The 12,475-nt window shown below is 38.7% G+C and overlaps 1 protein-coding gene across 2 annotated transcripts in view; it reads right to left on the minus strand.

The window, feature by feature from the left end:
- The window catches only part of MAGI2 (membrane associated guanylate kinase, WW and PDZ domain containing 2), a 789,679-nt gene that overhangs the window by 130,806 nt on the left and 646,398 nt on the right, over positions 1–12,475 (minus strand). For both annotated transcript variants that reach the window (XM_089524612.1, XM_089524611.1), the window contains one exon: positions 10,988–11,019. In XM_089524612.1, the coding sequence (XP_089380738.1) occupies positions 10,988–11,019 (32 nt within the window). The remainder of the gene's footprint in view (positions 1–10,987; positions 11,020–12,475) is intronic.

Here is a 12,475-nt window from a genome sequence, read left to right on the forward strand (position 1 = left end):
ATACACAGTACCTGGATATTTTACAGTGCAATCCAACATCTAAGAGTAAGTCATGCAGAGCTCAATGAGACTTCCATAAAGGTAGGGCTTAGAAAAGTTACTTTTTGGGAGTACAACACACCCTGCTGCTGGCCATGCTGGCTTACGTATTTTATAAATAATAAGTGTTGTTATCAATAACTGGAGCATATTTTGCATTCTAGTTTGTTATGCTGTCAGGAAATACACACTAGAACAAATGCCAAAACTTCAACAAGTTTCAAAATAGTTGATATTTAGCTGCTATTTAGGCGAACTTTTTTGAGACACGTTATCTGCCCAAGGCAAAGTATTGATGTACTTAATCAAAAACTTAAATATTTAAATATTTTAACATATTAAAAATAAAAAAAAATAATTTTAAAATTTAAAATATTGAGAACAAAGGTTCCCAGTGCTGCATGCAATAAAATCAGTCCAGTAGCCGTGCTTTGCACTCAGCTTCTGAATGATTTTCAAGGGCAGCCCCATACAGACCATATTGGTCTGATTGGGAAGTTATAGGGTCGTGAATTACTTAGATTAGACCAGTGGTGACCCCCAACCATAAAATTATTTTTCATTGCTACTTCATAACTGCAATGAAGTAGCAGTTGGTCCAATGGTTTTAGGTGACCTCTGTGAAAGGGTCATTCGATCCCCAAAGGGGTCATGACCCACAGGTTGAGAACCACTGGTTAGACTATCCCTGTCCAGGAAAGGCTGTGCCGATCAGGTATTTTTCCAGCCCCTCAAATCCAGGGAGCTACTTTACATATTTTACAAATTATTATAATTATGGGTATTACTAATTTCCCCGATTATGCAAATTCAACACATTAATCATTGCATTTTTCCACCACTGTGTTTCAGCCTTTGTAACTACTTTTCTGAGACAAGAGCAATGTTTATAGTTCTGGGCTTGGAACACAGAGACACACTTTCAGATCATGGTTTGGTCATGAAATTTACCATGTGCGCTTTAGCCATCACTGTCTCTCCACCTCACAGGGTTGTTGTGAGGAGTGACAGCTACGATAAATAACAATAACAATCTCTTGTCGTGCATAGGCACTTCCAATGCTATTGTATTCTCACATTGTAGTTGTGTACCTTCAAGTCATTTCCAACTTATGGTAACCGTAAAGTGAACCTATCGCAGGGTTTTCTTGGCATATGTCTTCAGCATATGGATTTGCCACTACCATCCTTTCAGGCTGAGAGAGTATAACTTGCCCAGGGTCACCAGTGGTTTCATGGCCGAGCAGGGACTTGAACCCTGTTCTTCAGAGTCATAGTTCAACACTGAAACCTCTACTCCACACTGCCTTGCCCCTGTGTTATCATAGATCACTATCATTTTTTTAACCATAATTTTTTTTAATGATGGAAAAAACTGTACCAATCCATGAAAGTCCAAGAAAGCCCATCTTGTACCTTGACCATGTCCTTTGCTTCCTGCACTCCACTGCTTGCATCTCTCACCCTCCCTTCCTGCTTAGACTATCTCTCTTGCAGCTTCCATCTTTTATGCCCATCCCTCTTGCTTCTAGTTGGTAGCAGGGGGAGCAGTGAGGAGGAAAGCGAGATGAGGGAGAAATAACATGACAAAATAGGATTAGCTGAATAGCCCAGAGAGATCATTTTTGAGAGCCTATGGAGTTATAGGCCATCTTCCAGAATTGGGGGGGGGGGGCAAAATGAATACTAAGAAGTGGTCTCGATGGAATTTTTCTGGCTTGTTGGGTTGCTCTTATCCAGTTTTGTGCTACTGGTGAATTTTATGAGCATGGCTGTCTAAAAAGTTGGGGGTTTCTTGGCATGTTTCTTTAGAGGGGGTTTGCCATTGCCATCCTCTGTGGTTGATAGTGGCCAAGGTCACTAAAAAGGTTTCTATGGCTGAGACTCCTGCCCTCCAGGGTCATCGACCAATGCTGAAATCTGGCCCCCTGGATAGTTAGACCATTTTCTGGAGTCTAAATGATTTGCCTGGAATGGCACAAGAAAGTGATTCCTGAGGAATTTTTTTGGGGTGTCTTCTGGCACCACTCCCATCTAGTTTCTTGTAACTGGTGGATTTCGTGGGCATTCTGTGTGTTCTTTTCTGTTAACAGATTGTTTCAGGGCATTAAGGGTTTAATAGAGGACAATTCTTTAACACTTCCATTTTGTTATCTTGTTCTAAGGTATGCCTGACAAATCCCAAAGCTATTTGCTTGCTTGTTTGTTTGTTTAAATATTTATATCCTGCCTATATGTCAGGATCTCTTTTACTATCAGTTTTTTCCTCTCTCTCTCTCTCTCTCTCTCTCTGTGTGTGTGTGTGTGTGTTTTGGCCCATTCAGTTGAAGCTTTTACCTTCAGGCAGCAGGGGAAGTCTAATTGTACCTAAAAAACAAACAAACAAACAAAAAAAAAAACACCCCACAACAAAAAAGGTACCGATTTTTTTTGAACATGTAATAAAAATGCACACTATTGCTACATGAAATAAATCATGAAAAACAATAGGTGCCATGGAATCTTAAATATTATCACAATATTCCAGGTTTTACCCTGCATGGTTACAACCCTCTTTCTGCACTCTAATGCTCTGCTATTTTATGTGCCGTATTTCCAAAAATTTCTGCAAAACAGACTTCAGTTGGACTGCTCTTGAAATGTGATAGGTCTTGGTAAATGTATATCTCTATAGTATACCATAAAGGCATCAGATCTTGTCTGATCATAGAATCATAGAGTTGGAAGAGACCATAAGGGCCATCCAATCCAACCCCCTGCCACGCAGGAAATCTCAATCAAAGCACCCCCGACAGATGGTCATCCAGCCTCTGCTTAAAGGCCTCCAAAGAAGGAGACTCCACTACATGCCAAGGGAGTGTGTTCCACTGTCAAACAGCCCTTACTGTCAGGAAGTTCCTCCAAATGCTGAGGTGGAATCCCTTTTCCTGTAGCTTGCATCCATTGTTCCAGGTCCTGTTCTCTGGAGCAGCAGAAAACAAGCTTGCTCCCTCCTCAATATGACATCCCTTCAAATATTTAAACAGGGCTATCATATCACCTCTTAACCTTCTCTTCTCCAAGCTAAATAAACATCCCCAGCTCCCTAAGTCATTCCTCATAGGACATGGTTTCCAGATCCTTCACCATTTTAGTCACCCTCTTTTGGACATGCTCCAGTTTCTCAACATCCTTTTTTAATTGTGGTGTCCAGAACTGGACACAATATTGCAAGTGGGGTACATGCACATTTTATGCAAAATAAATAGCTAATTGCAAATAGGCTTTGAAAACTCAATGGTTTTTGAAGACTTTCTCATAGTGGAAAAAATTACTTGTTGCTTTCTTTGAGAAGAAAACTTGTGAAGAATGTTGTTGTTGTTGTTGTTGTTGTTGTTGTTGTTGTGTGCTTTCCACCAAATTATGGTGACCCTAAGGTGACTATCACAGAGTCTACTTAGAAAGATTTGTTCAGATGCAGATTTGCCATTGCCCAGTGGTTAGTTCCTCCTAATGTTGAGGTGGAATCTCTTTTCCTGGAACTTGCATCCATTATTCCAGGTCCTGTTCTCTGGAGCAGCAGAAAACAAGCTTGTTCCCTCCTCAATATGACATCCCTTCAAATATTTAAACAGGACTATCATATCACCTCTTAACCTTCTTTTCTCCAGGCTAAACATCCCCAGCTCCCTGAGTCTTTCCTCATAGGACATGGTTTCCAGACCCTTCATCATTTTAGTCGCCCTCCTTTGGACACGCTCCAGTTTCTCAATGTCCTTTTTGTATTGTGGTGCCCAGAACTGGACACAATATTCCAGGTGGGGCCTGACCAAAGCAGAATACAGTGGCACTATTATGTCTCTTGATCTAGACACTATACTTTTATTGATGCAGCCTAAAATTGCATTGGCCTTTTTAGCTGCCACATCGCACTGTTGACTCATGTTCAACTTGTAGTCTACTTGGACTCCCAGATGCCTTTCACACGTAGTCTCCTTCAGCCAGGTGTCCCCCATCTTATATCTGTGCATTTTATTTTTCCGCCCTAAGTGCTGTACCTTACATTTCTCCATGTTGAATTTCATTTTGTTAGCTTTGGCCCAGCTTTCTAGTATATTCAGGTCATTTTGAATTTTGATCCTGTCCTCTGCAGTATTAGCTATTCCTCCTAATTTGGTGTCATCTGCAAATTTGATGAGCATGCCCCCAATTCTGTCATCCAAGTCACTGATACAGATGTTGAATAACACTGGCCCCAGGACAGTCAACCAATTACAAATCCATGTAACAGTTACCTTGTCTAGTCCACATTTGACAAGCTTGTTTGCAAGAATGTCATGGGAAACCTTGATCGTGGAAGTTAAACAGGATCAGCCCTGGCTAGTACTTGGATGGGAAACCACCAATGAATACCAAGTGATGTACAGTATATTTCACAGGATGCAACTGAGACCACCACCTCTGAATATTCCTTGCCTAAGAAAACCCTGTGAAATTCATGAGGTAGCCATGTCAACAGGTGACATACATACATACACACATACACACATCTCTATTAATACCATTTGAGAATTCAACTGGCTGAACACATGCAAAGGCTTGGCAGATATGTTTTGTGTGGCTGTATACAGTGAGCCCTTGGTATCCACTGGGATTTGGTTCCAGAACCCCCTGTGGATAACTAAATCCATGGGTGGTCAAATCCATTAAATACAATGGCATAGTGAAATCGTTTCCCACATATAAAATGGCAAAATCAAGGTTTGCTTTTTGGAATTCATATGTATTTTAAAATATTTTCAAGCTATGAATAGTTGTATCTTTGGATAAGTAATCTGTGGATATAGAGGGCCGGCTATATTTTATTCCATAATTCTGCTTGTGCAAGGGCTAGAGATTTTTTTAACAAATAAAAGCTTAGAACCTGGGACAGATAATAATCCAAACAGGCACTGGGTAGAATGCCAAAAGTCAAGATAAAGTTTAGCTAAACTGGGGATATGTTAACCCTATTGGCAGATCAGCTGAAGCTGTTCTCAAGCACTCTGAGCCATAAACTCCTCACCTAGGCCACCAATATCAGAAACAGATCTATAACCTCTCCCAACTTACACACTTGCTTCCTCAGGAGTACTACAACCTCGTTCATGTCAGGGTGGTTACCCAATTGGTTTACCAAGTCTTTCTGTCTTAGCAGAATTCATCTCATTGGCCTTCATATAGCCCATGACAACACCCAGGCACTGGTCCAGGCACCTGCATAGCCCCAGCAGAGTCCAACAACAATCAATGGGAATGTGGCAAGTCAACAGTTACACAAATACGATGAGTAGAAACCCTTTCCAATTGTTCTGCTCTACTTGGGAGTAACAATAGGATTAGACCTGAGCTTGTATAGTACACACTTTTCTTAATGCATTAATGAAATATGTAAAAGGGGAAGGGGTAGGATTTTCAGACTAGATTATATAGTAGCCTGGTTTACTTTCCATTATTAGAAGAAATTAGCAGATAAAACAAACCAGGGTACAAATTCAGATGAAACAAACAACAAACAAACAAACAAAAAAAAAAAAAAAAAAAGGAAGGGAGGGAGGAAGGAAGGAGAGAGAGAGAGAGAGAGAGAGAGCAAGTGAGCGAGAGGAACCAATCATACAGCTCTTGGTATCACTTTAATGAGAAGATACTAGATTTTTCATAGATAATTAAAACAAACCAGAAACTTCAACACAAACAATGACATAAAGATAAGCAAGATGGCTGGACCACCTTTTGTTTGTTACAAGTGAGCACCCATGAAAAATAGCTGGGAACATTCTTTTAGGAACACAGTCCATTATATATTGGAATCAATCTGTTTTATCTTTCTCTAATGAAAAGAGAATGCAGCTATAGTCAGATCCCATAATAACACAGAGGCATTTTGTTGTCAGATGAGCCATTGCTCATCTGCAAGTATTCATCCCCCCTCCTGATTGTCTCCTGCTAGTTCACAATATGGTTTTATGTTCTCTTTTACAAATGACTAAACAAACCCCAAGGCAAGGTGCATGCTATATACAAATGTGCTTAACAAAGATTTATCAGTTTTAAATGGGAAGAAACAATTTTAAATGCAGAAGAAATGGGAAGGAAAAAGAAAGTGGATACTCAGTTCCTTGCCTAGCTTACATTTTTTTCTGTTTCACTTTTTCTGCTCCTCCCTCTGTTTTCATAAGCTAATTTTGAAAACAGAGCAGAATTGTTCCCAACTGTAAGCATCAATCCAAAACACACTGCAGAAATAATCCCTTTTGAGAACGCTTTAACTGCCCCGGTTCAATAGTAGGGAGTTCTGGAAAAGTAGTTTTGTGAGACATTTAGGTTTTTTTGTGCTCCAGTGCCACAATACACTACAATCTCCAGGATTCTAGCACTGAGCCAGTACAGTTAAAGCTGTCTCAAACTGGGTTATTTCTGTTTGTCTTGGACCATCATCTTGCCTGTTCCTCCCCATCATTCTTTTCATTGACACAAAAAGCCTTATGTTTTTGAAAATGTTATTGGAAGGTATAGCAAAGCCAAAAGGGACAGGAAAAGTCAACCTTTTTATTCATTTTAAAGTGACATAAATGATCTGGAATGCTCATGTGTACATGTGGAGAGGAACACATTCTTTCAATGCTTAAAAATAAAGATATCTAATAAAAGACATGAAAACAGTTTCCAGACTACTTGAGGGCAAAGCTACTGTCATAGACACTAACAGTAGTGTTCTTCAAGAGTTTTCTTGGCTTTCATTCATTTTCTTTGATTCTCATTTGCACCATCTGAATGACAGTGTTCATTAGAACTCAACGATCTTTTAAATTTTGTACTTGTCTGAAATTTGCATTGAGGCTTTGGGCTTTAAATTGTACGAAGATTCACATAAAACTGTAATTTACAATAAAATGCACATTTTACTATAATGTGTATAAAAATATGCAGTGCACTATAAACTGCACATAAAATTTCAAATTTTACCATAAAATATTATAAAATCAACCTTTTAAACCATAAAGCAAATAAATATCTATATATATATATATTCATAAGGTAAATGTTTACATTCCTGAGGAAATAGAATGAAGTCTACGAAAGCTCATGCTGCGGATCTCTTCCTTTCAGTTAGTATCAAAGATGCTACAAGTTCTTTCTACATACTCATTCTACAGACTAACACAGCTGTATCTTTATATCCCTCCACTCCAAAATCCCAAAGTTTAATGGAGAAATGGAATGGAATAGGCTTAAGAAGGAAAACATGGGAAACTGATCTGGACCAAAAATCATCTGATCACTTTGTTGCCACTCAAAAGGTGCTCACAACATCAAAATGTAGAAATATTTATGGCGATACCACTAGGATTAAGTTTGGCTTTTCCAGAATTTGCCTTAAAGTACTAAGAAAACCTACAAATTCAGTTTGAAGAAAGATCGTGACTATGCAGCACACATAGTATATGTGTTTTTTATAGGTAACAGTGGGTCCACCATCCAACATCCAGCTAAAGTGTGTTAATATTAGAAAAACCTGGGCAAAGGAGAACTTTAAACAACAACAATGAAAAAAAAAAAGCTGTTAAGGAACTTGTGCTTTCCCCTCTTAGTGTTTTGTTAATGTCCGAATTGAGATCTGTCAGTTCCAACTTGACAAAAAAGAAACCTAAGGACTTTAGCATATGTGGCTTTCAACAATGCCTTTGGAGGTACTTATCATATAACAGTGTCTGCATCTCGTGCTGGCCAATTGGCCGTAATAAAGTTATTATTATAGTGTCTCCACTATACACTTGCCCTCCAAGTGTTGTTAAAATGCCCCTTGTCATTGACAGGGAAAACCTGTCATGAAGTCTCAAATGTGCTGCTGTAGCATTAACCCTCAGATGTGATTAAGTTTCTCATGTGACAGTTCCAGTGTTGAGCAGTCATGTGGTGTCAGTGTCTTCTCCTCTCCCTCGGTCCCCCCTACCCTCACTATTCTCAAACAGGTTTCTTTTCTTTTTTTTAAAAAATGTTATTTTATTTTATTTTTAAAAATCATATTAGTACACTTCTGGAATTGGATTAAAAAACACAGCAACCCAGAAAGGCACACTGGGTAAGGCATAGGGCAGGAAGGCTAGAGAGGAGTGCAGAAGAGAGCACAAGGGTCGAGTCATGCAATTGCAGAGATGTGTAAGACAGAATGATCCCAAATGGTATGTATCTGGTTCCCCTTCTTAGTGCGAGCACAATGGGAACTGGGCTCATATGGTAAATTCCTGAGTCACTCTGTAACCCTTTTGTCATAGTGGGCCTTCATGAGAAATCATGTAGAATGAACGTGATGAGGGCTATCAATACAGTGGTGTAGGCCCTGTACAGACAGGCCAAAATAAAGCTGCTTCAGGTCACTTTGGAGGTATGCTGTTTAAATGATGCAGGTGTCCTAAGAGGCCAGAAGCCATGCCAAAGCCATACTCCAGTCCTAAGGATTAGAGTATAGCTTTGGTGTGGCTTTCAGACTAATAGGACGCGTGCATAATTTAAACAGCATACCTCCAAAGTGAGCTGAAACAGCTTTATTTTGGCCTGTCTGTACGGGCCCGTAGTTAACTTAATTAGGATTATTGGTCTGTTAGGAGTTCCTGTATTTAGATCAAGGGTGGACGGACTGTGGTCCAGAGGCTATATTCCACATCCCAGGAAAGCCCTGAAACTTCATCTCCCCATCTACTGCCAACATGTCTCTTTGGCAGATTTCCCACCAAATTCATACAGGGTATTGTTTTCCTGTTCATACCTACTCCTCCCCTCACATATTCCAATAAAGAAGAGCCTTTCCTTGCTCATGCTTGGGGGAGAAGATAGGAAACAGTCTTTCCACTTCATTCCAAAAAGGAGAAGAGGATTGCTAGCATATGTATGAATATATAACCTATAACACATGTAGCTCTTGTTCTAGATGGGCCTTCCTGCCAAAGGTTGCCTTCTTGCTCATTTGGCTGTGGGAACCCTCTCCTCTACTCCAAAGCTCTACTCTGATGGTATCTGCTCAGCTGGTTGTTGTGTGACTGCTAGCTGAGTTTATAGAACTGCACACAAATAATCATTTTATTTGGAAAGCCATGCAGTTGATAAATGCCACAATCAACAATTACACTCATGCTATGTCATTTGCCCTTGTGTTATATGAAGATTACAATGACTCTATAATTAACCCAGTTGGATGAACTCTCCAGTATGCCAGCAACTGTAGGAACAACTCTCAGTGACAATATGTCAAATTACCTTAATATGGAACCAATCAGCCACAATTATATGAAACACTACAGGGCTGATTCCATTTTGAGGGGTGTTGTCTGTGGGGTCTTCCTTGGCAAGATGTACTCTCCTTATGCTTGAGAGGTCTCACCTTACCATTATCTACTGTATGCCTCAGAGCCTCTAGCCAGCATGGACAATGATGAGGCATTTTGCTCTGAAATGCATTTGGAGCTACCTGAATATAAATAAATTAGCATTCCATGGGAAAATCTGCCTTGTGAATTTTATTATTATTATTAAAGAGGATTAGATCTGGGCTACATGTTCCACTCACCATTTGAAAAGTATTTAGACTTTGCTCTAAATTGGGTGACCTTGGGCAAGTCAAACTCTTTCAGCTTCAGAGGAAGGCAAAGGCAGTGTGGTGTAGTTGTATGAGCACAGGACTACAATTTTGGAAACCAGGTTTCGTGTCCCATTCAGCACTCGAAACCCATTGGGTGACTTTGGGCAAGTCACACTCTCCTGGTTTCAGAAGAAGGCAAAGGCAAATCCTCTCCATGATAGGTTCACCTTTGGGTTGCCATAAGTAATAAACAATGTGAAGGCACACAACAAGAACAAAAACAACAACTTATCAAGAAAGCAGATATATATATATATTTATTCCTTGGAGCAAAGCAAAGATAGTGGTTTAATCAAATGCATGTTTAGGTGCTCTTGAACTGCCCTGGTTAAGGAAGGCAACTTATTAGCTTCTTAATTTTCATGGTTCTATTCCAGATAGGGCTAATGTTGCATTTAGCCCGCAGATAAGCACCACTAATTCCAACAGGACTTTTTTCATTGTAACCACACAGTTCTTTATTTACATCAGTGGTGAGAATCATACAGTCCATAACTTAGCCAGCATAGGCAATTGGTGGAGAATACTGGGAGTTGCAGGTCAACAACATATTGAAGGCCACATGGTTTCCACCTCTGACTAGTGTTCAATGATTGATATATATATATATATATATATATATATATATACATACACACACACACACACACACACACACACACACACACACACAGACAGACACACACACACATTAAAACCAGCTATTAAATCAAGAGCTTATCTTTCAAGCAAGTAAATAAAATGCTTTCAGGAGGTGCTGGAAAGAAAGCAACATTGTTAACTGTCTAACATCATCTGAAAGAAACTTTTGCAAAGTGGGAGCTGGTCATTAAAAGATCTAAAAAGGGACTTTAAACGTTGGAACCGACAGGAAAGCTGACAACTTCAGTAACTGTGTTGAATATTAAAACTGGTCATGTTTCTTATGCTTACGGTAATTGTTTAGGACTTAAATCTGTCCTAGTAGGCTGCACTCATAAGCATGCCTACTTGGACTTGAGATAGGATTAAAATCCTTAAGAGGTAAGGATAAATGATAATTCCTAATTGTGCATATTCACAAATTATCCTCATTAAGTCTTGTGAGATATATTTTCAAGTACTTATAGATAGCATGGCAATATAAAAATAAAGAAATTGTTATCATACACAACCCAGCCAAAGTAAGTCTGCTTGTTTTTGGCGGGAAAGAGTTAAGCACATAGTCAGTTCTATCCAACTGAAAAGGATGAGTTTTAAAAGCACCTTATGCTCATGGTCACATATACAAATAATTTTTCCAAGAAAACTTACAGGCTTTGGAGTCTTCCATGGTGAAAAGAATCCTTTAAAAAAAAGAAAAGAAAAAAGCATCAGTGCATCTATCTTTTATTTTTATGCTCCAGAAGGGCTAACAATACAACTATTTTCTTCTTGTTGGTTCAAATATGTACCTTTTATTAAGAGACAGTGAGGGAGAAAAGCCCTCAGAGAACATTATAGCTGCTGAACAAAAGCGTCACATCACAGGTCACTGTGATATGCACTTGGTGAAGTCAGAAGTAGGTTTGCTGTTATCTTTAGAAAGAGTGGGGTCAAGTATAAATAATCTAATACTGGATTCTTTATTTGTTCATGAGATAACAAAAGCCAAAAGAATTACTGTATTCCTATATATTTCAACTGCACTCCAGGTTGATTTCAAGGTACCCAGCAGAGTATCATTTACTTTTGGCATTGGCTCAAAAGACTTGTATTGATTAACAATATATCCCAAATGGCACATTGGCCATCAAGTGATATTGCCTACAAAAATGAAATATGTAATTGTTTTGGATAATTAAACCACAGTTATTTCTTCAGGAAAATAACTTCCTTTTTATCTGTGACTTCAAAGCTGTGAACCATCTTAATTTGGGGTAAATGGCCTTTCTCAAGTGAAATTAGCATCTATATATTTATGCAATTTCATTGCAAAATACATACACACATTGCAAAATCTGTGGATGCTCAAAGTCCTATTAAATACAATGGTGTACTGAAATGGTGTCCCTTATATAAAATGGCAAAATCGAGCTTTGCTTTTTGGAATTTATATATTTTTTAAATATTTTCAAGCCACAGATGCATGAATCCATGGACAAAGAATCCATGCTTATGGAGGGCCAACTGTATATCACAAAATAAAGAGCAACAAAAACCATCTAGCATACGAATCCGATATAATTTTAAAACATACTTACAGATGCAATTAAAGAAAAGACATTTCTTAACACAGAAGCAGAACACATGGAAAGACATTGCTTCATATATTACACCAAATGTAAATAAAAGATTAAGTAAATAAGTTGGTTGGGTGGTTGTGGTTTAGGAATGCTGCTCCCTCAGCAGTGTGTCCAAGAATTTATCTATGTGAGAGGCAAAATGAATGCACTGTCCTTTGAGTAAGGATTCTGCCCACCTAAATAATATTTTTGTTCACTCCACTATCTATCCTCTGGATTTGACTAGGGATGCAATTCTTTGCTAATTTTTTTTCTTGAAGGAAGCAGTGAGTAATTTCAGCAGTGTTCTTCTCCCTGGAGGAAATTGTTGAAAACTGTTAAAGACTATTTGCAATTTGCGATTTATTTTGTGCAAAATTTGCATGTGGTTGTTTTGTAAAGAAAATAGCATTTTCTGGCAGAAAATAATATTCTGCACAGAAATGGCTTGTTTTTGTGTAGAAAATTATTTATGCTAAAAACAACTTTGTGCAAATTTGGTGTAGAATAAGCCCTGAGCTGTGAAGATTTCTTGTCA

The sequence above is a fragment of the Sceloporus occidentalis genome, unplaced genomic scaffold, assembly GCF_023333645.1.
Source record: "Sceloporus occidentalis isolate IW3139 unplaced genomic scaffold, rSceOcc1.0.p SCAF_5, whole genome shotgun sequence".
NCBI classification, from domain to species: Eukaryota; Metazoa; Chordata; class Lepidosauria; order Squamata; family Phrynosomatidae; genus Sceloporus; species Sceloporus occidentalis.